Source organism: Coregonus clupeaformis, chromosome 34 (assembly GCF_020615455.1).
Source record: "Coregonus clupeaformis isolate EN_2021a chromosome 34, ASM2061545v1, whole genome shotgun sequence".
NCBI classification, from domain to species: Eukaryota; Metazoa; Chordata; class Actinopteri; order Salmoniformes; family Salmonidae; genus Coregonus; species Coregonus clupeaformis.
The window spans coordinates 7,130,731-7,157,988 of record NC_059225.1 but is presented as its reverse complement, the minus strand read 5'-3'; the positions used below and the strand labels follow the sequence as shown (position 1 = coordinate 7,157,988).

At 42.8% G+C, this 27,258-nt stretch overlaps 1 protein-coding gene across 1 annotated transcript in view; it reads right to left on the bottom strand.

The window, feature by feature from the left end:
* Positions 1 to 21,792, bottom strand: part of LOC121549605 (V-set and transmembrane domain-containing protein 2A-like) — a 29,588-nt gene extending 7,796 nt beyond the window's left edge. Inside the window, exons 1-2 of the mRNA XM_041861394.2 lie at positions 21,461 to 21,792; positions 18,808 to 18,977 (exon numbers count right to left, since the gene is read on the bottom strand). Coding sequence (XP_041717328.1) covers positions 18,808 to 18,977; positions 21,461 to 21,539 — 249 coding nt within the window. The 5' untranslated portion in view covers positions 21,540 to 21,792. The remainder of the gene's footprint in view (positions 1 to 18,807; positions 18,978 to 21,460) is intronic.
* Positions 21,793 to 27,258: the final 5,466 nt, after the last annotated feature.

Sequence of the window (27,258 nt, the reverse complement as noted above, 5' to 3'; positions counted from 1 at the left end):
TTAGGGTTTATTATCCCAAAAAAATTGGTGAAAAGATTTTGCGAGTAAGCATTTTACTATAGCGTTTACACCTGCTGTATCCTGTGCACGTGACAGATTAATTTTTATTTGATTTGAAAAGTAGAAGCCCTGTGCACAGCAGTGTGTCTTCTTCAAGTTGCTGGTTATGAACAACTTTAAATCCAAATCACATGCAAAAAACACACACTTAGAAAGACAACAATTGATCTTGATTCATTGTCCTAATATGGAAGTGTGCCAGTTTTACATTTGTTTTGGGAACTACAAGTGAACTTTCTCTACAAAATCTCTGCCCCTTTAAACAAGTCCTTCGCGATAACATCAAGTTCCCAATAATAACGTTAGAGTGTGTTAAGTTGGAGAACATAAAACCCCATGCTGCCTTGCAAGTGCTCGCTAATTACAAAGCTCACTGACTCTTGAGTGGGCGCTCAAGACGTTATGGCCCGACATCTGTTGTTAATGTTAATTATTGCCACTGCAATCGTGTTCTTGAGTTCTTCTCACATGGAAAGAGCGGGAAAGGCTCCACTGCCATTGGTCAAGTGTCAGATGCTGCAATGGTAATTACCTGTATAATAGATGAACTGAAGCATCTCCCAATATGAGAGAGAGTGTAGGACTCGGCTTCAGTCAGCTAAACAGCCCTCCAAGTGTGTATAGGTGTCCAAAATAGCACATATTTTTAATAGACAGAACAACATGTAATCCAAAATGAGAATACTGCTGCTCGTGATTGCAGTGCATACATTTTTGGTGTGCTGTTTGTGTTAAATCTGCATAAGTTATCACCGCACAGGACTCGTGAAACGAGAGACTTTGAGATAAACTTACATTTACATTTTAGTCATTTAGCAGACGCTCTTATCCAGAGCGACTTACAGGGGCATTTATTTTATTTTTATTTTTATTTTCATACTTGAATCACACTGTAAATAGTGTAAAGTAATAATTTGAGCAGTTCAGTGCTGTTTAGACACACAAGAAAATGTAAATGTGGAAAAAAAGAAAAGGCAGAGCAAAAAGAAAAGCTGAGGCTTGTGGAGGAAGGAACTCCTACTCAGCCCTTCAGACGCTTCCAGTGTGGAAACAGAAGACAAGATTACGTTTAAAGAATTTTCAAAAAAATGGCTTCAAAGCCTCTTGTGGCACCCTAGTCTTGTCTAGCTTCACAACACCCACACCACCTTGGCAAACTGTAGAAGTGTCACAATTTAAAAAGAATCAAGCGTGAGACCGTGGTGGTTTCTCAAAGTACATCATCAAACCTCTCACTCTAATCAGCAATGTCGTCATATAGAAGTCCAATCAGTTCCCATACAAGTAGAGGTATGGAGGAAGTTCTCCAATCCCCACAGATTTTGAGTTCTCCTCTTGTTAGTGACATCATAGATCACTCCCCCACCCTCAACACACACCAAACTACTGACAAGGAACATGTGAATGTATGAACAGAGAATGGGACACAATGTCAACTGCAGTTTAACTTGAACAAATGTGACCGACCGCCTTGAATCGGTTTTATGTAGCAACATTTGAATATATATATATTTTTTTACATTGGATAAAAGCAGAGACACAGAGCTACCAAGTGGTATATCATACACTGCATTTAAGGGAACAATGGGAAAGTAATTCTGCTTTGAAAGTTGATAAACTTGTAATCTCACTTTTGAGAAAATGGCCTTTGAATGTTTTGGTACCTAGTGAAGAGCTCTTCTTAGTCTACACCCATTCAGCATCGTTCACACCATCTTAAGCTTTAGCCCCATCCATCTCGTTTCGCACTCAAAGCGTTCAGAGTGCACAACGGCAGTCAAGCAACCAAGCTAACTGGCTAACATTGGCTAGCTTGCTATCTACTTCCAGACACAAAATTGGGATTATAATTAATTGTTTACCTCTGGATAACATGAAAATAGCCTAACCAGCTCTGCTAGGGCGAGTAAAATGGTCAGTGGGATGTTCTCTCACTGACCATTTTACTCGCCCTAGCAGAGCTGGTTAGGCTGTTTTCATGTTATCCAGAGCGTTGGTGACTGTAACTGTGCTGCTGGCAACAATTGAATTACTCTTTTTTGTTTACTGACACCATCCATATTCAACGGGTGTTGTGCGTTCGTAAATTCATCAGTTATTCTGCACTCTAGCATACTCAGACTAGATTTACAAATGCACCCGAAATGGTTACTTGCATAGTGGAGTCTTTAGTTAAGACATGTAGCTAGCTAGCTAGCTAGCTAGCTAAATAATGTCCCATAATCCCTCATGACGTTACTACCCTGCATGAATCTGCAGGTAGCTAACCAACCAGGTTCAATGTTAGCTAGCTAACGTTAGGCTCTGACTAGCTAAGCAAATGGCTCTGAGATAAGAATAATAAGATCATACATGTAACGTTACCTAGTGAGCCAGCCATCTAACGTTAGCTAGCTAGCTAACATTACACTTTAACTTGAAATTAAACCACTTTCTGTCAAAATATGAAACGTGTAATATCTGAAAATGTAGCTAGCTAGACTAGCGTACCCGTATACATCATGCATGATGGACGCGTCTCCCTGTCACGGATGCTATGGTTGCCCTTAGTTTGAAGATGTAATCTGGAGACAGGTGTTTTCTCCATCTCTTTAGCTATCATACTCTAATTCCACTGATTTCAAAACTTGATCCTCCAGAAAGTGGAGAGCAACACTTATGCAGCTCTACTACACAATACATTTTTTAAAAGTCGTGTTAGACAGGATTACCTACACATACTGACCAGCTCAAATAGACAGAAGCCCTCTATATGGCACACCAATCCGAACTCTCTCGGCATGTCCAGCCCACTCATTATCTCAACCAATCATGGCTAGGGGGAAGGTTGCTGTCTTTTTCTGTGGCTTAACCAACTAAAATGTAACAATTGTATTCGTATTTACAGATGGCATGCAAGTTTGTTATTAAGGCACATGAAAGTTTACATGTTCCAGAAGGCATTTCTGCCAAAAAACGTATTTTGGTTTAAAGAAGTTTACGTTCAAATGGCTCTCCTGTGAAGTAGTGACCCGCGACATATGCCTAGTTTCCTGAAATGAGTTACAAATGTTTACTGGAGAATATAGAAAATCAATTGATTGGTCAGTTTTATTTCAGGATGGCAGTCCTATCCATCTCTGCGACAGAAGAAAGGGAGAGCTGTTACAAATTAGGAGACAGACAGAGGCAGACAATATGGAAGCGGGAGGCGTAATGTCAATTTAAAGTAGGTTATTATGAAAAATTGTGAAGTACTGTGGAAACAATTGAAGCATGTTTAATACATAAGAATCATTATGAGACTTGAGTGACAAAGTGCCGTGGGAATACAAGAATAAATCAAGATCCATGAAGGGGGTTTGACAATCACATTTGATGCACAAGCACGTCCAATTTTCAATGTGAAACTGGTTCAAAGTAAATTCAATATTTCAAATCCCTTCCGTCACTCGGTTTTACACTCTTTCGCTGAATCAACAGTTTAATCGTGACTTCCTTCCTCTCTTCTCCTCTTCTTCATCAGAGATATTCTGAGAAACGGTGAAGGTGAGTGCCAGGGTCAACAGTACGGTTCCAAGGACCCGGCACCACCATCACCAACCGTCAAATGCCATCTCTGTTGAAATGTATAGGAAAAATGTATGTTATAGAAAAGCTTTGGCCTTTCAGAATTTGGCAGAGGCTGTGTGTTATGACTCACAGTGGAGAAAAAGACAGGAGATGAAAGTAAGCCTTTGGGAACCCAAACAGACAGATAGGAACTCATATCAGGAAGACCAACATCTTACAAAATAACTTATAGAAGACCTCCAGATTTCCATGGAGAAATGTTGAAAGAACACTTTTGCTACCTTTTCTATATACTAAAGATCTCCTCACTGACTCTGGGCATTGAAACACCCTTAGTATTTATATAACAAAAAATACATTATTCACATTCATGTTGAATAATCACTGTAATTATGAAGCTAACTTTAATATGCACAGTCTAATAAGAGTCACTTTATGCTATTATCCAATTTGATGGAAGTAAATTAGCACATCAATCAACCATTAAAAACATATTGAGGTATTTAAGTCAAAATCATTGATGGATATGTACCGCTTTATGCAATAGACCCTTTTTAGGAAATGGAAAGTTGAGAGAGAGAGAGAGAGAGAGAGAGAGAGAGAGAGAGAGAGAGAGAGAGAGAGAGAGAGAGAGAGAGAGAGAGAGAGAGAGAGAGAGAGAGAGAGAGAGAGAGAGAGAGAGAGAGAGAGAGAGAGAGAGAGAGAGAGAGAGAGAGAGAGAGAGAGAGAGAGAGAGAGAGAGAGAGAGAGAGGGCTCCTATATTCTGGGACAATGCAGTGTCTTTCCAGAATTTCCAGGGAATGCATACATGCTTTGAAGTTGATACAGTAAGCCTCATACAATGTAACATACACTGAGTGTACAAAACATTAGGAACACCTTCCTAATATTGAGTGCACCCTCTTTTTCCCTCAGAACAGCCTCAATTCGTCGGGGCGTGGAATCTACAAGGTGTGGAAAGCGTTCCACAGGGATGCTGGACCATGTTGACTCCAATGCGTCCCACAGTTGTGTCAAGTTGGCTGGATGTCCTTTGGGTGGTGGACCATTCTTGATACACACGGAAACTGTTGAGTGTGAAAAACCCAGCAGCATTGCAGTTCTTGGCACACTCAAACAGGTGCAGGTGTTCCCATACCAGTAAATAAAAATACAATAACAATGAGAATGCAATGCAGACTCAGTTCAGGTAAAATTTTGCCTCAAACATCCAATAACACCAGAGCCTTACCAATGATGAGAAACAAGCAATCCAATATAATAGAAGTGCACTAATTACTAAAGTATATTTCCTGGACTGATAATAATCATTTTGATTACAAACTCCCCTTCAGGGGATTGATACAATCATATTGAATGGAATTAAATTGAAGAGAACCCGGCTGGAAACAAATACACCCATTTCAACTCAACAATACCAATAACACTGTATCCTGTAACTCCCACTGTTTTGTGTCATGTAAAGCCAACCTAACAGTAGGGTGTATCCACATATAGAATGTGTTTAAATCCATTACACAACCACATCACATAGCCTGTCACCATATCTCTCTACATATTTTCAGTAAGAGAACCAGGGGTGCATGGGTGTTTGAAACCTCTACCCCTCAAATATATAGATATCTGTTCTGCTCTATGATTGACAGCCTGAAATTACTTGTTTCACTCACCGAAAGTGGTTACTCTCTTCTCCCACTCTCCAAAGTAGACATTTATTTTGCTCTAACATTGACCCTGAATTCCAGACAGCTAAGAAAACCCCAACTGTGTCCTTGAGAACAGATACATGATGTATCATAGATGGTTTTGGTGTATGTCTGTTGAGCAAACAAAATAAAGAAAATGTAAGTGACGAAGCAGCAGGGGTGGAAATTAGCCCTCTAGCCCGCTAGCCCAGTGGTATTCAAACTTTTTCAGCGGGGAACCCATTTTTCTTCAGCCAGAAATTCTGGGGTACCCATTTTGTACCTTACCTGACACTGGACCCACTACAATTTGCTTACTGCCCCAATAGATCCAAAGACGATTAAATCGCCATCGCACTGCACATTACCCTATCCCATCTGGACAAGAGGAATACCTACGTAAGAATGCTGTTCATTGACTATAGCTCAGCCTTCAACACCATAGTACCCTCCAAGCTCATCATTAAGCTCGGGCCATGGGTCTGAATCCCGCTCTGTGCAACTAGGTCCTGGACTTCCTGACGAGCAACCCCCCAGGTGGTGAAGGTAGGAAACTACACCTCCACTTCGCTGATCCTCAACACGGGGGGCCCATAGGGGTGTGTGCTCAGCCCCCTCCTGTACTCCCTGTTTACCCATGACTGTGTGGCCACGCACGCCTCCAACTCAATCATCAAGTTTGCAGACGACACAACAGTAGTAAGCCTGATTACCAACAATGATGAGACAGCCTACAGGAAGGAGGTGAGGGCGTTGGCGGAGTGGTGCCAGAAAAATAACCTCTCCCTCAACCTTCAAGAAAACGAAGGAGCTGATCGTGAACTTCAGGAAACAGCAGATGGAGCATGCCCCTATCCACATCGACGGGACCGCAGTGGAGAAGGTGGAAAGCTTCAAGTTCCTCGGCGTACACATCACTGACAATCTGAAATGGTCCACCCACACAGACAGTGTGGTGAAGAAGGCGCAACAGCGCCTCTTCAACCTCAGGAGGCTGAAGGAATTCGGCTTGGCCTATAAGACCCTCACAAACTTTTACAGACGCACAATTGAAAGGATCCTGTGGGGCTGTATCACCGCCTGCAACCGCAGGGCTCTCCAGAGCGTAGTGCGGTCTGCCCAACACATCACCAGGGGCACACTGCCTACCCTCCAGGACACCTACAGCACCCGATGTCACAGAAAGGCCAAAAAGATCATCAAGGACATCAACCACCCGAGCCACGGCCTGTTCACAGGTAACACAATAAAATAACAATAACGAGGCAACATACAGGGGGTACCGGTACCGAGTCAATGTGCGGGGATACAGGTTAGTCGAGGTAATTTGTACATGTAGGTAGGGGTAAAGTGACTATGCATCGATAATAAACAGCGAGTAGCAGCAGTGTAAAAAACAAAAGGGGGGGGTCAATGTAAATAGTCTGGGTGGCCATTTGATTAATTGTTCAGCAGTCTTGTGGCTTGGGGGTGAAGCTGTTAAGGAGTCTTTTGGACCTAGACTTGGCGCTCCGGTACCGCTTGCCGTGCGGTAGCAGAGAGAACAGTCTATGACTTTGGTGACTGGAGTATTTTAAAAATGTTTGGGCCTTCCTCTGACATGCCTAGTATTAATGTCCTGGATGGCAGGAAGCTTGGCCCCAGTAATGTACTGGGCCGTACGCACTACCCTCTGTAGCGCCTTATGGCCGATTGCCAAGCAATTTCCATACCAGGTGGTGATGCAACCGGTCAGGATGCTCTCGATGGTGCAGCTGTAGAACATTTTGAGGATCTGGGGACCCATGCCAAATCTTTTCAGTATTTTGAGGGGGAAAGCGTGTTGTCGTGATAATTTGTTGGTGATGTGGACACCAAGAAACTTGAAACTCTCGACTTGCTCCACTACAGCCCTGTTGATGTGAATGTGGGCGTGTTCGGCCCTCCTTTTCCTGTAGACCTTGATCAGCTCCTTTGTCTTGCTCACATTGAGGGAGAGGTTGTTATCCTGGCACCACACTGCCAGGTCTCTCATCTTCTTGCTATAGGCTGTCTCATCGTTGTCTGTGATCAGGGCAACCATTGTTGTGTCGTCAGCAAACAGAATGATGGTGTTGTAGTCGTGCTTGGCCACGAAGTCGTGGGTGAACAGGGAGTACAGGAGGGGACTAAGCACGCAATCTTGAGGGGCCCCTGTGTGGAGAGTCCGCTTGGCAGATGTGTTGTTGGCTACCCTTACCACCTGGGGGCGGCCCGTCAGGATCCAGTTGCAGTGGGAGGTGTTTAGCCCCAGGGTCCTTAGCTTAGTAATGAGCTTTGTGGGCACTATGGTGTTGAACGCTGATCTGTAGTCAATGAACAGCATTCTCAAATAGGTGTTCCTTTTGTCCAGTTGGGAAAGGGCAGTGTGGAGTGTGATTGAGATTGAGTTGCGTCATCTGTGGATCTGTTGGGACAGTATGCGAATTGGAGTGGGTCTAGGGTTTCCGGGATGATGGTGTTGATGTGAGCCATGACCAGCCTTTCAAAGCACTTCATGGCTACTGAGTGCTACGTGGCAGTAGTCATTTAGGCAGGTTACCTTCGCTTTCTTGGGCACAGGGACTATGGTGGTCTGCATGAAACATTTAGGTATTACAGACTCAGTCAGGGAGAGGTTGAAAATGTCAGTGAAGACACTTGCCAGTTGGTCCGTGCATACTCTGAGTACACGTCCTGGTAATCCATCTGGCCCTGCGGCCTTGTGAATGTTGACCTGTTTAACCTCTGCTGGATCGGTGTCCCGTATATGGGACTCTTGAGCTAACGTGCTCTAATGTGATTAGCATGAATGTTGTAAGTAACAGCAAACTTTCCAGGACATAGACATGTCTTATATGGGCAGAAAGCTTAAATTCCTGTTAATCAAACTGAACTGTCCAATTTACAGTAGCTATTACAGTGAAAAATACCATGCTATTGTTTGAGGAGAGTGCACAACAACTTAAAACGTATCATGGCAACCGGTTTGATACCTTCACCTCTGAAGATAAATAGTGTACTTACATTCAGTAATATTGCTCTGATTCCTCATCCTAAGGGTCCCACAGATACAAAATAGTCCAGTACTGCAATGCTTCACTGGATCAATCTGAAACTTTACACACACATTGCTGCCATCTAGTGGCCAAAATATACATTGCGCCTACACTGCAATATTATATTGTGGCCTTGCTCTTGCATTTCAAAGACGATGGAACAAAAAAATAAATAGAAAACGCATGTTTTTTTGTTTGTATTATCTTTTACCAGATCTAATGTGTTATATTCTCCTACATTATTTTCACATTTCCACAAACTTCAAAAGTGTTTCCTTTCAATTGGAATCAAGAATATGCATAACCTTTCTTCAGGTCCTGAGCTACAGGCTGTTAGATTTGAGTATGTCATTTTAGAAGAAAATTGAAAAAAAGGGTCCGATCCTTAAGAGTTTAAAGGTCTTGCTCACATCGTCTACGGAGACCATGATCACACAGTCGTCCGGAACAGCTGGTGCTCTCATACATGCCTCAGTGTTGCTTGCCTCGATGCGAGCATAAAAGGCATTTAGCTCATCTGGAAGGCTCGCGTCACTGGGCAGCTCGCGGCTGGGCTTCCCTTTGTAGTCCGTAATAGTTTGCAATCCCTGCCACATCCGACGAGCGTCAGAGCCAGTGTATTAGGATTCAATCTTAGTCCTGTATTGACGCTTTGCCTGTTTGATGGTTAGTCTGAGGGCATTGCGGGATTTCTTATAAGCGTACGAATTAGTTTCCCACTCCTTGAAAGCGGCAGCTCTAGCCTTTAGCTCGGTGCGGATGTTGCCTGTAATCCATGGCTTCTGTTTGGGATATGTACGTACGATGACTGTGGGGACGATTTCGTCGATGCACTTATTGATGAGGGCGAGGGAGAGCCTTGTGTGTGGAGTCAAGGTGCACATGTGACATGCAGGTAGAAATGAGGGAAAACGGATTTAAGTTTGCCTGCATTAAAGTACCCGGCCACTAGGAGCGCCGCTTCTGGATGAGCATTCTCTTGTTTGCTTATGGCATAATACAGCTCGTTGAGTGCGATCTTAGCGCCAGCATCGGTTTGTGGTGGTAAATAGACGGCTACGAAAAATATAGATGAAAACTCTCTTGGTAGATAGTGTGGTCTACAGTTTATCATGAGGTACTTTACCTCAGGCAAGCAATATCTTGAGACTTCCTTAATATTAAACATTGTGCACCAGCTGTTATTGACAAATGGATACACACCCCCACCCCTCGTCTTACCAGACGTAGCTGTTCTGTCCTGCTGGTGAAACAAACACCAAAATATAGTTTTTGGGTGGAATTTTTCTTTAAGTATAATTAAAACCAAATACTTTTAGACTTTTACTCAAGTAGTATTTTACTGGGTGGTCTTTCACTTTTACTTGAGTCATTTTCTATTAAGGTATCTTTACTTTTACTCAAGTATGAAATTGGGCACTTTTTCCACCACGGTTAAGTTCCATCACTGCGAAGGAGAAACTTTTTCTGCTGAATATTGTCCTTTGCCTTTTTCTCTGTCAGACTTAAAACGCGTGTCACAAAACGAGGCCGGGTACCCTTGAAATGCTTGATATCAAAAGTGGCGGGGTGTCTCGGTCGTAGAAGTGGAAATGTAGATAATCCGTCATGTAAATACATTTTCCCTGGGAGTCCTAATTAGGCGCTTAATTCCAAACTCTTGTTGCTCGCTCATCTCCAAAGGCACCATGGAAAATTGCACTCAATATGAGTCCAACTGTTAAGCAAGAAGCTCATAACGGCTAACTGCTGTTTCTTCCAGGCGGTTTCTGACTACATTTACATTGGTAACCTGGTTGGCAGCGTGGTTACAGGTGCATAGCAGCACAGTTCAGTCAAGGTGGAGGGACTGTCAGAGGGGATGTGGGTTGAGTTTTGACCTGTGTAACACTCCAGTCCAAGCTCAGCTAAGTATCTATTCTCTTGGACGTTTCCTGTTCATCACAAAGGACACAATGATTACATATCACAGTGTGATCAGTGCCATACTGTTCTGCCGGACCATACATTACTGTGATATCCCCCAAACCAATATCTACTAAGCAATTAAAGGCAGAATCAATGCACTGAATCAAAACTGTGTGACAGCTGCATTAATGCAGAATATAGGAGCCCTCTCTCTCTCTCCCTCTCTCTCTCTCTCTCTCTCCCTCTCTCCCTCGATCCCTCTCTCCCTCGATCCCTCGCTCTCTCTTTCTCTCTGCTTCCCTCCCTCTCTCTCTTTCTCTCCCTCAATCCCTCTCTTCTCTCCCTCTCTATTTTCTCTCCCTCCATCCCTCCCTGCTCCCTCCCTCCCTCCAGGTTCATTTGAAGACAGAGAGAGAGAGAGAGAGATAGGTCTAGGAGTGTTGCAGAGGGAGGCTGACACAGCGGCAAGGTCAATGTCATCCCACACATCAAGGGGATTGGTCACGTTGAATCTAATCAGCCTCTTTTTATACGCAGACACTCACCTATTTGACGCTTGTGTCGGGACGTCCGCGAGATTCATCTGGAAAGCTCCACAATGGGCTCTTAATTTATCCCATCACAGTAGTGGAGCAGCCAGCCCAGCAGTCTCTCAGTAGGGGAGAACTGCTGGGCCGTATTCCTGAAGCATCTCAGATCTAGGATCAGGTACCTCTGTGAATGTTATCGGACTCTTTATAATCTAAAAGGACAAACTGATCCTGGAACGTCACTCAGAAGGGGCCCTTACCCCTACTTAACTCTTCACTCCAGCCTCCCACCAATCGTTATTAACATTATTTTTTAGATCTCCTACTGTGGAAAGGCCCATGATTAATACCTTCCCCAATAATGTCATTACAATAATGTACTTCGTGAAATTTGGGCTAATCCATTTAGATTTTCCACTCGGCACGAGGTAACAAATACATTTAAGTCATGTGCCTACAACCGCCGGTTGTTATAGGCTACTGCTCAGCGTGTAATCTACATAATTAAATTCAATACGATTCTTAGAAGTGCTCCACGAGACTTTAAATATATTACTCCAGCAATCTTTTTATGTCCTAAGTTAGTTTGGTGTGTGTTTAATCCATAAATTACAAGGTTCAATGTATGTTTAACAATGTTGAGGCCTACGCCTGCATATCATGTCATCAGTACAATAATAAGAAGAAATATTCTTAAAAGCTACAATAAAGACCGGCAGAAGAAAATGTGACAGACATTTTTTTTTCAAGCATTTTGCCCTTGGGGAGCGTACAAAACATTAGGAACACCTGCTCTTTCCATGACAGACTGACCAGGTGAATCCAGGTGAAACCTATGATCCCTTATTGATGTCACTTGTTAAATCCATTTCAATCAGTGCAGATGAAGGGGAGGAGACAAGTTAACCTCTTAAGGATCGGACCCTTTTTTTCAATTTTCGCCTAAAATGACATACCCAAATCTAACTGCCTGTAGCTCAGGACCTGAAGCAAGGATATGCATATTCTTGATACCATTTGAAAGGAAACACTTTGAAGTTTGTGGAAATGTGAAAATAATGTAGGAGAATATAACACATTAGATCTGGTAAAAGATAATACAAACCAAAAAAACATGCATTTTCAAAAAAAAAAAAATGGTTCCATCATCTTTGAAATGCAAGAGAAAGGCCACAATATAATATTGCAGTTTAGGCGCAATTTAGATGATGGCCACTAGATGGCAGCAGTGGGTGTAAAACGTTTCAGATTGAACCAGTGAAGCATTGCAATACTGGACTATTTTGTATCAAGTCTGCCCAAATGTGCCGAATAGGTCAATTTATATATTTTCAAGTACCCTTAGGATGACAAATCAGAGCAAGATTACTGAATGTAACTACATTATTTACCTTCAGAGGTGAATGTATCAAACCAGTTGCCGTGATACGTTTTTTGTTGTTGTGCACTCTCCTCAAACAATAGCATGGTATTCTTCCACTGTAATAGCTACTGTAAATTGGAAAGTGCAGTTAGATTAACAAGAATTTAAGCTTTCTGCCAATATAAGACATGTCTATGTCATGGAAAGTTGGCTGTTGCTTACAACAGTCATGCTAATCACATTAGCGCATGTTAGCTCAACCGTCCCGTATGCGGGACACCGATCCCGTGGAGGTTAAATAATGATTTTTAAGCCTTCAGACAATTGAGACATGGATTGTGTATGTGTACCATTCAGACTGTGAATGGGCAAGACAAAATATTTAAGTGCCTTTGAACTGGTTATGGTAGTAGGTGCCAGGCGCACAGGTTTGTGTCAAGAACTGCAACGCTGCTGGGTATTTCACGCTCAACAGTTTCCCGTGTGTATCAAGAATGGTCCACCACCCAATGGACATCCAGCCAACTTGACACAACTTTGGGAAGCGTTGAAGTCAACATGGGCCAGCATCCCTGTGGAACGCTTTTGACACCTTGTAGAGTCCATGCCCCGATGAATTGAGGCTGGGGTGTGCAAGTCAATATTACAAAGCTGTTCTTAATATTTGGTACACTCAGTGTATATCAAGATGTCATTTTGAAGCAGACTTACGATTGACATCTCAAATCCATTTGAAAGTACAGAACTAGCCATTTGAAAACACACGGTATATCATATCAGAAGGATCTTAAAGTACGAAACTTGCTTTAGTATTGATCCATACAGTGGAAAAATACACATCTCCTCGCATCGATTCTCATTGTGATTCTGTCACACTGCAGTTCTGGAGCCTATATAACTTTACACCTCCATCTCTGCCTTGTCCCTGTAATCCTCGCTGGAACCCAGCATCCTGGGCCGCCAATCATCTAAATCCATGTTTAATTTCCCTTCCCTATGCGATACATATAAGCCCTTTCCTGCCTGTGCTTTCCATCACTGTAGACAATCTGGATCTTGGGAGAAATAGCGCTTGAGTGTTGCTGATGTTTCTAATGGCCATAGGGGTCACAAGCAGAATGTCACATAACTGCAGGGGTTCTGTCTTTGTCAGATAAATTATCTCTGCAACTCAAAAGGAAAAAGGTGTTTGTGTTGTCTCTTGAACTATGTGTGTTGTACTGACGCTTGCAAATTTGTGTCACTTGTCATGTCGGCTCAACAACATCAGTTAGTCACGTATGAGTGCACACACACAAACACACACACACACAAACACACACACACAGAAACACAGAATGTACACATGAATACACCTGCAGCCAAAAATGTTTTCCCTCTTCCCTTTCGTGTCCCGTTGAGTTGCTAGTCATTCTCTGACTACGCCCAATGTCTTCCAAAAAAAATGAGAATCTGTTTTGATCCAGTACATTGAATTGGAGGATGCTGCTGTGCATGCCAGGCGACGCCTCCTCTCCAGCTCATGTTCAGTCAGAGGTGCCTCATGCCTGGAGAATTGCAGTTCTCCTTTCTGACCAAATATGGTCATAAAGCAAGGAGACATCCCTCTCGGTGCTGCTCTGCAAGCCTGTCTTAATCATATTCCTTCCTACAAATCGACCTCTGTTTGGCGTCTTTGGATCAAAGCCCTTTGGACGCTGGTCAGGGTCATGCAAGCATCGGATAGAGCACTCAATAACCCTAACCCTTGATATGAGCACTGAGTTTCTGCAGGGAAACGAGATCGCTGTACTATCCGCTACCTCCTCCAGCTGGTCTAAGTCATCTGGCCTAACACATGGCAGGTTTACACAAGAGAAATCCTCACAATCTTGGACTGTCTGTCATACTAGTTAGTTACTGTGCCCCCCCCCCCAGTGGCTCGCAAGACCCTCCCAATTGGGCCCCGAGTGAAAGATAAAATGTGTCATGTTGACAAAAAAGCCCTGAGAGGAAATTATTAAAGTACAAGATTTGTAGCAAAGTATTTGACAGGAACGTCCTGTTGAAGCAGAGAAAGGAGAGGCAACGTTCATCCAAGGTCTGAAGTGAAGAAAAACCTCATAAAGAAAAACACCCCCCCCCCCCCCTTATTCAACATCTTTCACAAAGGTATTAGTCAAAGTAATATATTTACAACCATCAATTAACTGCCACAGAAGAACTTTGTGTTGATTTAGCTGTTGTCAGTGACACTGGATAGAATGCGGCACATGGGACGCATACAGATGGCTCTGTTCAAATGACCGCACACCACTTCAGACCACCTCAATTCAGATTCTATCTGCAATCCACGACATCTATCAGCTTTCCAACACCTATTGGGACCACACCAGCCACGAGGATAAGTATCTAACGGAACTCTGTGTTGAAAGCCACCTGGTGCTGTGGGCATCTGTTTCGATTCATTTTTTTTGGAGGACATTTTGCAATGATTCCCTGCAATGGGCCCTCATCATTGACTGATTGGTCCAATAATGATAATACTTAGCTATTTAGCTTGTTATTTCCCAAGAGCCATTGCATCCTTATCGCTCCAGAACATCTCCATGTTCTCTCACCCACCTCTATATCATCAAGCTTCCCTTCAAATTAATTGACTCAATAACTGAGTCATTCAAAATGAGAAATCAGTAATGTTATTGACACACTGTAATAAGGGTTGACCATTAGGTGGAAATAGCAGGGAAAAAGACAAGCGTATGGAAAGCAGGACCTGATCTACGTGAACAAGGGCCTGCAGATAGTCTAGCGGTTAGAGCGTTGGGCCAGTAACCGGAAGGTCGTTAGTTTGAATCCCTGGTGTGTCCTTATGCAAAGCGCTTCGTCCTAGTTGCTCCGCAGGTGAAACTGATAATGGCTGGTCATGACCCCATTTTCAAGGGGGAGTTAGAATATGCAAGAAAACACATTTGAAATTGGACAAATATAAGCACTCACCGAATAATTACTTTACTATACTACCTGTTCCCCACCACTGACATCGTGGTCATGTGATCCTGGAAACATTCCATCCATTACAACTGTGTGTCTGTCGCTTAATGGCCAAAAGTATGTGGACTCGCCTTCAAATTAGTGGATTCGACTATTTCACCCACACCCGTTGCTGACAGGTGTATAAAATCGAGCACACAGCCATGCAATCTCCATAGACAAACACTGGCAGTCGAATGGCCTTACTGAAGAGCTCAGTGACTTTCAACGAGGCACTGTCATAGGATTCCATCTTTCCAACAATTCAGTTCGTAAAATCTCTGCCCTGCTAGAGCTGCCCCAGTCAACTGTAAGTGCTGTTATTGTGAAGTGGAAATGTCTAGGAACAACAACGGCTCAGCCGCGAAGTGGTAGGCCAACACAAGTTCACAGAACGGGACCGTCGAGTGCTGAAACGCGTAGCACGTAAAAATCGTTTGTCCTCGGTTACAACACTCACTACCGAGTTCCAAACTGCCTGTGGAAGCAACGTCAGCCCAATAACTGTTCGTCGAGAGCTTCATGAAATGGGTTTCCATGGCCGAACAGCAGCACACAAGCCTAAGATCACCATGCGCAATGCCAAGCATCGGCTGGAGTGGTGTAAAGCTCACCGCCATTGGACTTTGGAGCAGAGGAAACGCGTTCTCTGGAGTGATGAATCACACTTCACCATCTGGCAGTCCAACATAAGAATCTGGGTTTGGCGGATGCCAGGAGAACGCTACCTGCCCGAATGCATATTGCCATCTGTAAAGTTTGGCGGAGGAGGAATAATGGTCTGGGACAGTTTTTCATGGTTCGGGCTAGGCCCCTTAGTTCCAGTGAAGGGAAATCTTAACGATACAGCATACAATGACATTCTAGATGATTCTGTGCTTCCAACTTTGTAGCAACAGTTTGGGGAAGGCTCTTTCCTGTTTCAGCATGACAATGCCCCCGTGCGCAAAGCGAGGTCCATACAAAAATGGTATGTCGAGATCGTTGTGCAAGAACTTGACTGGCCTGCACAGAGCCCTGACCTCAACTCCATCGAACACCTTTGGGATGAATTGGAATGCCGACTGCGAGCCAGGCCTCATCACCCAACATCAGTGCCCGACCTCACTAATGCTCTTGTGGCTGAATGGAAGCAAGTCCCCGCAACAATGTTCCAACATCTAGTGGAAAGCCTTTCCAGAAGAGTGGAGGCTGTTATAACATCAAAGGGAGGGACCAACTCCATATTAATGCCCATGATTTTAGAATGAGATGTTCGACGAGCAGGTGTCCACATACGTTTGGCAATGTAGTGTATTTTGGCCAGACAGGGTACAAGGCTGATGGGGCAGTAGGATCGAGGGCCAGACAGGGTACAAGTCTCATGGGGCAGTAGGATCGAGGACCAGACAGGGTACAAGTCTCATGGGGCAGTAGGATCGAGGACCAGACAGGGTACAAGTCTCATGGGGCAGTAGGAGGGAGGACCAGACAGGGTACAAGGCTCATGGGGCAGTAGGATCGAGGGCCAGACAGGGTACAAGGCTCCTGGGGAAGTAGGGGGGAGGGCCAGACAGGGTACACGACTCATGGGGCAGTAGGATCGAGAGCTAGACAAGGTACAAGGCTAATGGGGCAGTAGGAGCGAGGACCGGTGAAGGAGTTGGTAGCTTCAGCTCAAGAGGCTGGAGTACAGCTATGGATTGGATGTTTCCTGCTGAAACAGTAAATAAATGCTTTCATTAGATGGTCTAAACTCATTCTAATCAAAGCCATTCCAAAATGATTCATATTACTATTATTAGAATACAAAGACCTGTTGTTCCTTGATCCAAACCTGATAAATTGACAGGTCTTCACTGAGGACACGTTCTGCGCGTCTGTGACTTTCACACTTCGTCTTCAACAGAGAGGAAAACAGAAACTATCTTATCTCGTTGAGAGAGGCCGTGGCACACAACGGCAATCAATGGGTTTAGGCTTTTTCAATGACCCAGGAAGACACGACAGCTACCTTGAGAGAGAAATCCCGTTTTCCTTTACTTATATCAACCCTTAATCACACACCAAATACAATTACTAGCGAAGGGGATTGTAAAGATTTACTCTGCGGAAGTGTGGATTAACCAGATAGCCATAGATCCAGCCTTGCGGAGAGATGAATCCCCTCTTCAGCATGAGTAGAGGGGTAGACCACCATTTTAGCCCAGTCAAACAAAGCAGAGAGCTTCCAGCACCGTCAACCACTACACGTGATAGTGTCATTGGGACTGTGTCTCACAGACAGCTACAGAACGAACATTGTGATGCCGCTTTGATACAGTGGACGTGATCGCCCTTCAAAGTGGGATTCAGTTGTTGTGTTGTTGTCATGTACTGGACTATGCAGCTGTTTCACTTTGAATCCTAAGTGGGATTCATTTGTTGTGTTGTTGTCATGTACTGGACTATGCAGCTGTTTCACTTTGAATCCTAAGTGGGATTCAGTTGTTGTGTTGTTGTCATGTACTGGACTATGCAGCTGTTTCACTTTGAATCCTAAGTGGGATTCAGTTGTTGTGTTGTTGTCATGTACTGGACTATGCAGCTGTTTCACTTTGAATTATATTCCACTCTTTTTCTCAGCTCTACTGTTTTCTGCAGCATCTTTTTATAGTCCTCCTCACGACACCTCTGCTTGTTTTTGTCTAAACCCTTTCCTCTCAGGACAAAATCACTGCTTGTCATTTCAAACAAATGCCATGAAAATAACACTAGATCATATGAGCGACAATGGTGTGGTGTGGTGTGGTGTGCAACAATAGCTCATTCAGATAGTGTGATGGACCAAAAGGATCAAAGCCTTGGCAGTTCTAGCATGATGGGGTGACAACAATGGAGAAGTAATAACTGTTTTAAAGCCATGTGGATATCCAAGAACAAGGCCTCTGTCTCTGCATTGTGTGTTTCACTACGAGGAAGATGAGCATTTGACAAAGGAAACATTTCCCTGTTTGATGTCAGTGATGACAAACTGACAAACTCCCCTAAAATGTAGCAGCCATTTCAATAGAGGGAGCAAAATAACACACAGACACAAAGTAACTGATCATGATTTGCAAGGAGAAGCTGTCATAAGGACCTACCCAGTGTAGAACTACATTACAAATGCCAGTCGAGGAGGGTCTCGGTACACTGTTCAGGCTTCTATAATGAGCCAATTTGCAAGAATGTGTCAGCAAAGCTTTTTTTCCTGCATGGACTCTGAGGGTCCTACAATGATAAATGACCATCAGTTCCCTTAACTCTGGCAGAATGGCCCTACATACCTCAAGACTACATATCCAAGTCACTTAAATTAGCCCTGGGTTAAATCCACTTGGCGAAGACAGGCTGAGATTAAACAGACCAGTGTTATTTTACCCACTGCAATGTCGTGGCAATCTGTTATCAAAGTTGATTACAGTGAGTCTTACAGGTTAATCTAGGGATTGTAACGGCTATGGGAGCTATGCTCTTGGTAATGATAATCCAATCATGCGAGAATTCACTGAGGTGTCTGTGCGGAATGGGATTATACGAAACTGCGCCACTATGCAGCCATGATTGCAATGTGCAGGGGCAAGACGTCGTATTTTATAGAATGGAAAAATCCTGTGCTTTTTTCCCCCCTTTTCTTTACCTCTTCGTCATCGTCATCTTCCTCGCTGTTGCTGCGTTCTTCTGGTGCTCTTATGAACCACCACTGAATCTCCAAGTAAACTGATGTGGTTCCACTCTGGAAGGCGCATGCCATTTCAATGTTTTGACCTTCTTTTACAGTTAGATTGGAGGGGATATCCGTAAACTTTCCTGAAACATAGAGAAACAATCAGTATAATCGCTGTCGGTCCATGGACATAGGCCTTTCCCTCCACAACTATAGCCTACGTATAACAAACATACAATATAAAACCTAACAAACTTGTAAGGCACTTCTTTCAACACATGGTAGTTGAGTAAATAAAGCCTTACAACAACAACAACAAAAACATGAAAAAATAATGGAAATGAACACTTGAAAAACCCGTGGGAACAAATCGCGTGAAGGATTTCACATGTAAAGGAAATATAGATATTTTCACAGAGTCAGACGCGTGGTTTTCGGAGACATGTGAACAAATATGGATTCCATATGGATTTCGAAGTCCCATATGGATTTTTCGCAAACTAAGACACGTGTCCCAACACTTCACATGTGATATTATAAATTTCACATGTGCTTTTGTAACTGGCAGGATTAGAACCCAGGTCTCCAACAGGAGAAGCTGACGTCTTGACCACTAGACCACGGGGGAAAACGCTACCTTCGACTACCTCATCACATGATCACGAGCGACTCGTGTCCGCTACACTTTCACATCTGCATTTTCACATTTTAATGTCAACCAGGGCTGTCAAACGATGAAAAAAATGTTATCGAGTAGGATTTCCTGTGATTAATCATGATTCATTCTCTATTTCATAATTTGCTCAAACTGAGCTGTAATTTAATATTTCTTTATACAAACATCATTACAAGAACATTGACTTCTTGATTTTGTCCAAAGTAACAGTTAGCAAAATCAGCTAAATTGATAAACACACTTTCTTTAACCTCAAAGTCAACTTGTTTTGACATCGCGTTGTTGTTTTTAGCTGTATAGATTATGTATTTATGTTTTCAGTGTATTAACTTGAGTTTACTGAGCGCTAGCTTCTCTGTTCTTTTCACTGGGCTTCTTCCAATGGTCCCTTACCAACAAATGAAGAAGAGAGGCGTGCACCTGCAGCAGTAACATTGAATGGATGGATAAGAAATACTGTAAGAAATTATGTTTTTTAATGCACTTGATTTATTATACTCATGTAGGCTAAGTGACATTACATAACATAGCTACTGCAACATGTTAACACCACCTTCTCAACATGTGAGAAGAATAACACTATTTCACCACATGTGAATGTTTCTTACATGTGAAACTAGAAATGTGACTTTCACATGTGAACTTGCAATTGAAGGTGTGAAAGTTACATTTTCACTTACAGTCATGCTTACCCATGACTGTAAGTCGCTTTGGATAAAAGCGTCTGCTAAATGGCATATTATATTATTATAGAAAGTTTTTCACGTGAAACTGCATACAAGGTGAAAACATGTTATTTTCTCACATGTGAAAAAGGTGGTGTTAAAATGTGAATTACATTTAATGCATGTGAAAATATGGTTTCACGTGAAATTTAAACTCAACATGTGCAAACAGTTATTTCACATGTGGAAATGCGATTTTGTAAGGGAAGTGTAGGTTAATCGAATTAGTGAAAGATATGATCTGAACTGTCACTATGATCGGTATCACATCTTGATCATAACAGGATGCCTTATAACATATAAAAGCCCCTTCTCAAAGCACGGACATATGAGATAAACTTGATTAAACCTCAACAAATATTTGCCAGATTCACTCTACAATAACTATAATTCAAATGAATGTGCAAATGAATGTGTAGTTAGAATTAGACCAGTATAGTATAGCCCATAGTACATAGCCTATCTGAACATATTTTTAAGTGTGGAAAATGTTACACTGGTTTAATCCATGAAAACACGCTAAGCATCACAATAACTCCCGTTAACTGTAGCCTACAGTCTTCCCCCGCAACACTCACTACGCTTAAAAAAATAAATAATTGTCTGATAATTCTCAAGGGATACAGGCTAGGGAGACAGTGGAAATACCGAGGCAGACGTGCAAATGTGTCAGATTTAGTGTGGTGAGATCCAAAGGTAGACAGAAACCACAAAGCGACAGATCCAGACTCTCACTGGTATGTCAACAGGGTCAACCGTCCATGGTGCTGAAAAATAACTACTGCCCGCTCTCCGCCATTCCAACACTGTTTCTGCATGTCCGTTACTTTAAATACATGTCGCGCTCAGTGTTTCTTCAAAGTTAATCTTGCAAAGACATTAACTTGTGCCTGATAGTCAAACATTTACGTTCTACTAATTATAATAATATTACAAACTACTAAATCATATCCAGGTGACATTTTTAAGCAATCAACAGTTGCGTTTTGTTCATTTGGGCAACATTTGGTTAAAGCTAGGCATTTACTTTATAGCCCAGAAGTATGTACTTATGTTAAATGTGTTACTTATTTAAATCGTAATATTCATTATTTAATGTCTGCATCTCGAAGTTATACGCACTTTTAACATGAATCAAATGCGACCTATTTTGTTTTTAACCCAGAAGAAGTCCAGAGAGGTTAGAATTTATAAAATAGTTGAAGGACGATATGTCTCTGCTTACCTTCAAAGGAGAATCCAAATTGTATACATACACTAGACAACAAAACTAATCCAATAAAGTCCTGAGAGGTCCACATCATTACAGATGGATAATGTCACATCAGCCGAGGAAAAAAACGATCTTCCAAAATTGCTCAGCAAATTAAACTGTCGCCAGGCCGATACGCGTGGACACAGAATGGCGAATATGTAACATGCTGGAACAATAGCAAGCCTCCTGAAGTTGTTTCTGTGCGGTGGCACGAGCTTTGCAGAGAGAGAGACTGGTGACTGCGCTCTGCACAAGGTGTTGTAAAATAATAGGCTCTGTTCTCTGCTCTCGGTACGTGGCTGTTCATGCAACGTCAGTGTGCAGTTTCCCTATTGCGTGCTTGGTGTACACACCTCTACAACTTTGCAAAGCCCGTTTTCCACATTCTTTCGAATTGCACTAGTTCTTAAAATATGTAATATTATAGAGTCATTATCAAGCACAGCAGCAGGAGTAGCCTACAGACGATTTCGAAAGCTAGTAATAATGTTAGCATTCATGACCAGATATTTGTGAGAGATTTGTGTGAGAAGAGAGCAAAAATACCTCCTCACTTTTCTCAGCGACCAAAACATGCCAAATCATTAAAGAGACTGGGTGGGTTGTCACTCAAAGCCTCATCAAAATGGTATCTGATTCTGAAGTGGTATGGTGGCATGAAGAATTTACATATGGAGTGTAGGTGTGTCCATCTCATTCAGGGTCCGCCCTAGCCTTTTGGGGGCCCTAAGCAAGATTTGATTGGGCCCCCCCCCACCCCCCCACCTAGCGGGCAGAAATGTTTTAGTGGCCCCGTCTGATGAAGGCAGAGAGATAAATGTACGTTTTACAGCTAATTTCCTGCAATTCTACCCATTTTACAATGACGTGTAGATACATTTTTGCAGTTTTAAAGCTAATTTCCCGCAATTCTACAAATGTTTCCATGATTTATGCCATGTTAATGATTTCTGAGTAAGAGTGACTATCAAAATCAATGGGGGCCCACTGGAGGTCAGGGCCCCTGGGCACCTGCCCTGCGTGCCTGGTCGGTATTCAGCCATGATTACTACAAGTTTAGATAGCTTGCTAGACTAACTCACCAATCTAATTGTTAGCTGACAAGAGCTACAGGTACAGACCCATACATACCGTTGAGTTACTGTCAGTGACTGACATAATAAGAAAAAAACTGTTCATGCATAACCAAGTTTCGAACTTGCACCTTGTGTATTCTCCTATTTTAACTAGTGGCTGGGGGCCCTAAGCAATCACTTATGTAACTTAAGCCTGGAGCAGGACCTGATCATATTTATTAACAGCTATGCAGTCAGACCAATCAAATAAAGGTTAAATAAAAAATAACAAAAAATAACAAAAAGACCACTGAAAACAGGCACAGATCAGACCCACTGGTACAGAGGCTATAAAACCATATTGTAGCCATTGAGGGGGGAGCAGCTGAGACAGGGCTTGAACCAGAGTCAATCACAAAAGGCTACTTCCTATGCCATTAAGATCCGGACATCTTGGCAGAGGGTATAATTAACTTACATCCGAAGAGGCTCCACTATTCCCTGTGTCCTGACTAGCAGGTCAGCACACAAGCCTCGGTGCAGACAAGGACACACTTGCATTGTACACTCTTAGAAAAAAGGGTTCCAAAAAGGGTTCTGTGGCTTTCCCCATAGGAGAACCCTTTTTGGTTTCAGGTAGAACCTTTTTTGGTTCCAGGTGGAACCATCTGTGGAAAGGGTTCTACATGGAACCCAAAAGGGTTCGTCAAAGGGTTCTCCTATGGGGACACTGAAGAACCCTTTTTGGTTCTATATAGCACTTGTTTTTCTAAGTATAGGCCTGAGAGATTATGGCATTGCTGCCATCAATGTAGTGATTGAGAGGGAACCGCCAGAGAAGGGCTTTCATTGTAACCACCAGGTCACTGGTTCAAAGCCTGCTCTGGCTGTTCTGCCTTAACAATAAACAATCCAAGTTACAGTGGGGAAAAAAAGTATTTAGTCAGCCACCAATTGTGCAAGTTCTCCCACTTAAAAAGATGAGAGAGGCCTGTAATTGTCATCATAGGTACACGTCAACTATGACAGACAAAATGAGGAAAAAAATCCAGAAAATCACATTGTAGGATTTTTTATGAATTTATTTGCAAATTATGGTGGAAAATAAGTATTTGGTCAATAACAAAAGTTTCCCAATACTTTGTTATATACCCTTTGTTGGCAATGACACAGGTCAAACATTTTCTGTAAGTCTTCACAAGGTTTTCACACACTGTTGCTGGTATTTTGGCCCATTCCTCCATGCAGATCTCCTCTAGAGCAGTGATGTTTTGGGGCTGTCGCTGGGCAACACAGACTTTCAACTCCCTCCAAAGATTTTCTATGGGGTTGAAATCTGGAGACTGGCTAGGCCACTCCAGGACCTTGAAATGCTTCTTACGAAGCCACTCCTTCGTTGCCTGGGCGGTGTGTTTGGGATCATTGTCATGCTGAAAGACCCAGCCACATTTCATCTTCAATGCCCTTGCTGATGGAAGGAGGTTTCACTCAAAATCTCACGATACATGGCCCCATTCATTCTTTCCTTTACACGGATCAGTCGTCCTGGTCCCTTTGCAGAAAAACAGCCCCAAAGCATGATGTTTCCACCCCCATGCTTCACAGTAGGTATGGTGTTCTTTCGATGCAACTCAGCATTCTTTGTCCTCCAATCACGACGAGTTGAGTTTTTACCAAAAAGTTCTATTTTGGTTTCATCTGACCATATGACATTATCCCAATCCTCTTCTGGATCATCCAAATGAACTCTAGCAAACTTCAGACGGGCCTGGACATGTACTGGCTTAAGCAGGGGGACACGTCTGGCACTGCAGGATTTGAGTCCCTGGCGGCGTAGTGTGTTACTGATGGTAGGCTTTGTTACTTTGGTCCCAGCTCTCTGCAGGTCAGTCACTAGGTCCCCCCGTGTGGTTCTGGGATTTTTGCTCACCGTTCTTGTGATCATTTTGACCCCACGGGGTGAGATCTTGCGTGGAGCCCCAGATCGAGGGGAGATTATCAGTGGTCTTGTATGTCTTCCATTTCCTAATAATTGCTCCCACAGTTGATTTCTTCAAACCAAGCTGCTTACCTATTGCAGATTCAGTCTTCCCAGCCTGGTGCAGGTCTACAATTTTGTTTCTGGTGTCCTTTGACAGCTCTTTGGTCTTGGCCATAGTGGAGTTTGGAGTGTGACTGTTTGAGGTTGTGGACAGGTGTCTTTTATACTGATAACAAGTTCAAACAGGTGCCATTAATACAGGTAACGAGTGGAGGACAGAGGAGCCTCTTAAATAAGTTGTTACAGGTCTGTGAGAGCGAGAAATCTTGCTTGTTTGTAGGTGACCAAATACTTATTTTCCACCATAATTTGCAAATAAATTCATAAAAAATCCTACAATGTGATTTTCTGGATTTTTTTCTTCTCAATTTGTCTGTCATAGTTGACGTGTACCTATGATGAAAATTACAGGCCTCTCTCATCTTTTTAAGTGGGAGAACTTGCACAATTGGTGGCTGACTAAATACTTGTTTTCCCCACTGTACATAAAATCAGGCTAAATCCAGTTATATACTATACTGTTGCTGTTGTTGATGATCAGCACCATCTAAGCAATAGTCAGCGTGGGGCAGCGAACGGTACTCAAAGGGACTTGTCCAGCGCTGTTTTTTTTTGCCAGTATCCATTTTAAAAACCGGAGCATTCTGCACGGGCCTCTTTGAGTGAAGCAGAGTGCATCTGAAAATAATTAAAAACTTTTCCAGGGTGATGATGTATTTTCTCCCACACCTCTCTCTCTCTCTCTCTCTCTCTCTCTCTCTCTCTCTCTCTCTCTCTCTCTCTCTCTCTCTCTCTCTCTCGGTGATTGAGCACCATGCACACTAGTAATGTTGGTGGGAGTCTATGACCAAGGGTCACCATCATTATCAAGGGAAACAGAGTCTGCCCCGAACACTGTGTCTGCAAACAAAGACCACCTCTATCCAGAATTAAATATTCATGGCCTGTTCAGACGTGGTTTGTCATACGGAATGTTGGTAGACTTGATATTTTTTTCCTTTTTCCCAAGAGACGACTTTAAGTAAAGATGGGGATCCCTTTATCCCTGTAAATCAATGTCTAGGTTTTTAATGTATTTTTACTGGCCCATCCCATCCTCTTCGGAGGAGAAAATTAACTTTGTTTTACGTTTTTGTTTCTTACAGCTATTTTGATACACAATTCATACATTTCACATACATGGTACATCTATATAGTTTGATTTACACATTACACATTAAATGGTACATGTTCGGTATACATGATATATGGTGTTTTTGGTCCTAACTATTACAGATCATGAGGTTTTAATCCCACCCCTCTGCTACTCTCAGCCCATCCTACCTGTTTGTGTAGACCCCTCTAGATATTCCAGGTTGTAAGGCAACAAAATAGGAAAAAATGCGAAGAGGGGTGAATACTTTCGCAAGCCACTGTATATGGTGTTTTTTACCTGCTGTGTTTGAATTATTACAGATCATGACATTTTATTTCCACTACTCAGTTATTCTCAGCCAATCCCACCAATCTCCGTAGACGACCCTCTCTTCATTTCCATGTGGCATACAGTATATTTTTCAACTGTGCTGTGATGTCTTACATGAATTCTGAACCTTTCTAATCTCATAGTACCCACAGATTGTAAATTAAAGATGCAATTTTTTGCTCAGAGGATTATTGTATTGTTATCTGTATGGTTGGTTTTAGGTGAAGGTTGTGATTTTTCAGCCACTCCTGAACCTGTGACCACATACAAGCTACATGAATATATGATCTAATGATTCTGTCTCTTCGCAGAAAAATCTGCAGAGCTGAGATGGTTGTATGTCTAGGGGTTAGTGTCAAGAGCAATAGCAGGAAGAAATACATCATTTTATTTGGATAGAAAATCTTCATTAGAGGGCCCTGTGAAATTACAATGAGTAAAGAGAGGAAGAGATGCCAACTTGCTACTGGCATCCTGTGGATGGCATGGCGCCATCACCTGGGCAAAAGCAGTTTGGCATTTATTGGAATAAATCTTGTCCTGGAGGCAGCTCTGCATGGTGGTCATTAGTTGGCCTCAAAGTCATAACATTCTAACCCTAACCCTAACCTTAACCACACTGCTAACCTTATGCCTAAACCCAAACTCCAATTAAAAATATGCGTATTTTTGTTTTCATGACTTTTAAACGATATAGCCAAATTTGACTTTGCGTCTGTCCCATCTAACGGAAACCGCTCAGCTCTGCCTCCAGGACAAGATTCATCCCAATAAACGTCAACCTGCTGGGTAAAATGCTAAGAGAGAACTGAAAAGCTAATGCTACGTCTGGCAAAGACATGAAACTGAACGCAAAAAACAACAACTTCCTGGCTCAAAGTAAAGGAGAGATTGACTGCATCACTGCTGGTCTTTGAAAGTACAAAACTGTCTGTTCCATCACACAGCTCAGACACCCATACATACCCCACAAGACATGCTACCTGTGGTCTCTTCACAGTCCCCAAGTCTAGAAACGTACAGTACCCTATAGAACCATGACTACATGGAACTCTCTACCACCTCAGGTGTGGTTTGTTTATTATAAATGTTTTATTCAGGCGGTGCTGCAGCACCCCCAGCACACCTACTTCCTGTGGCTCTGCCGGTTGCAAACAACAAGGTTCCATTCCCCTGTCACAAGGGGATTTAGGTCTGAGATAATATG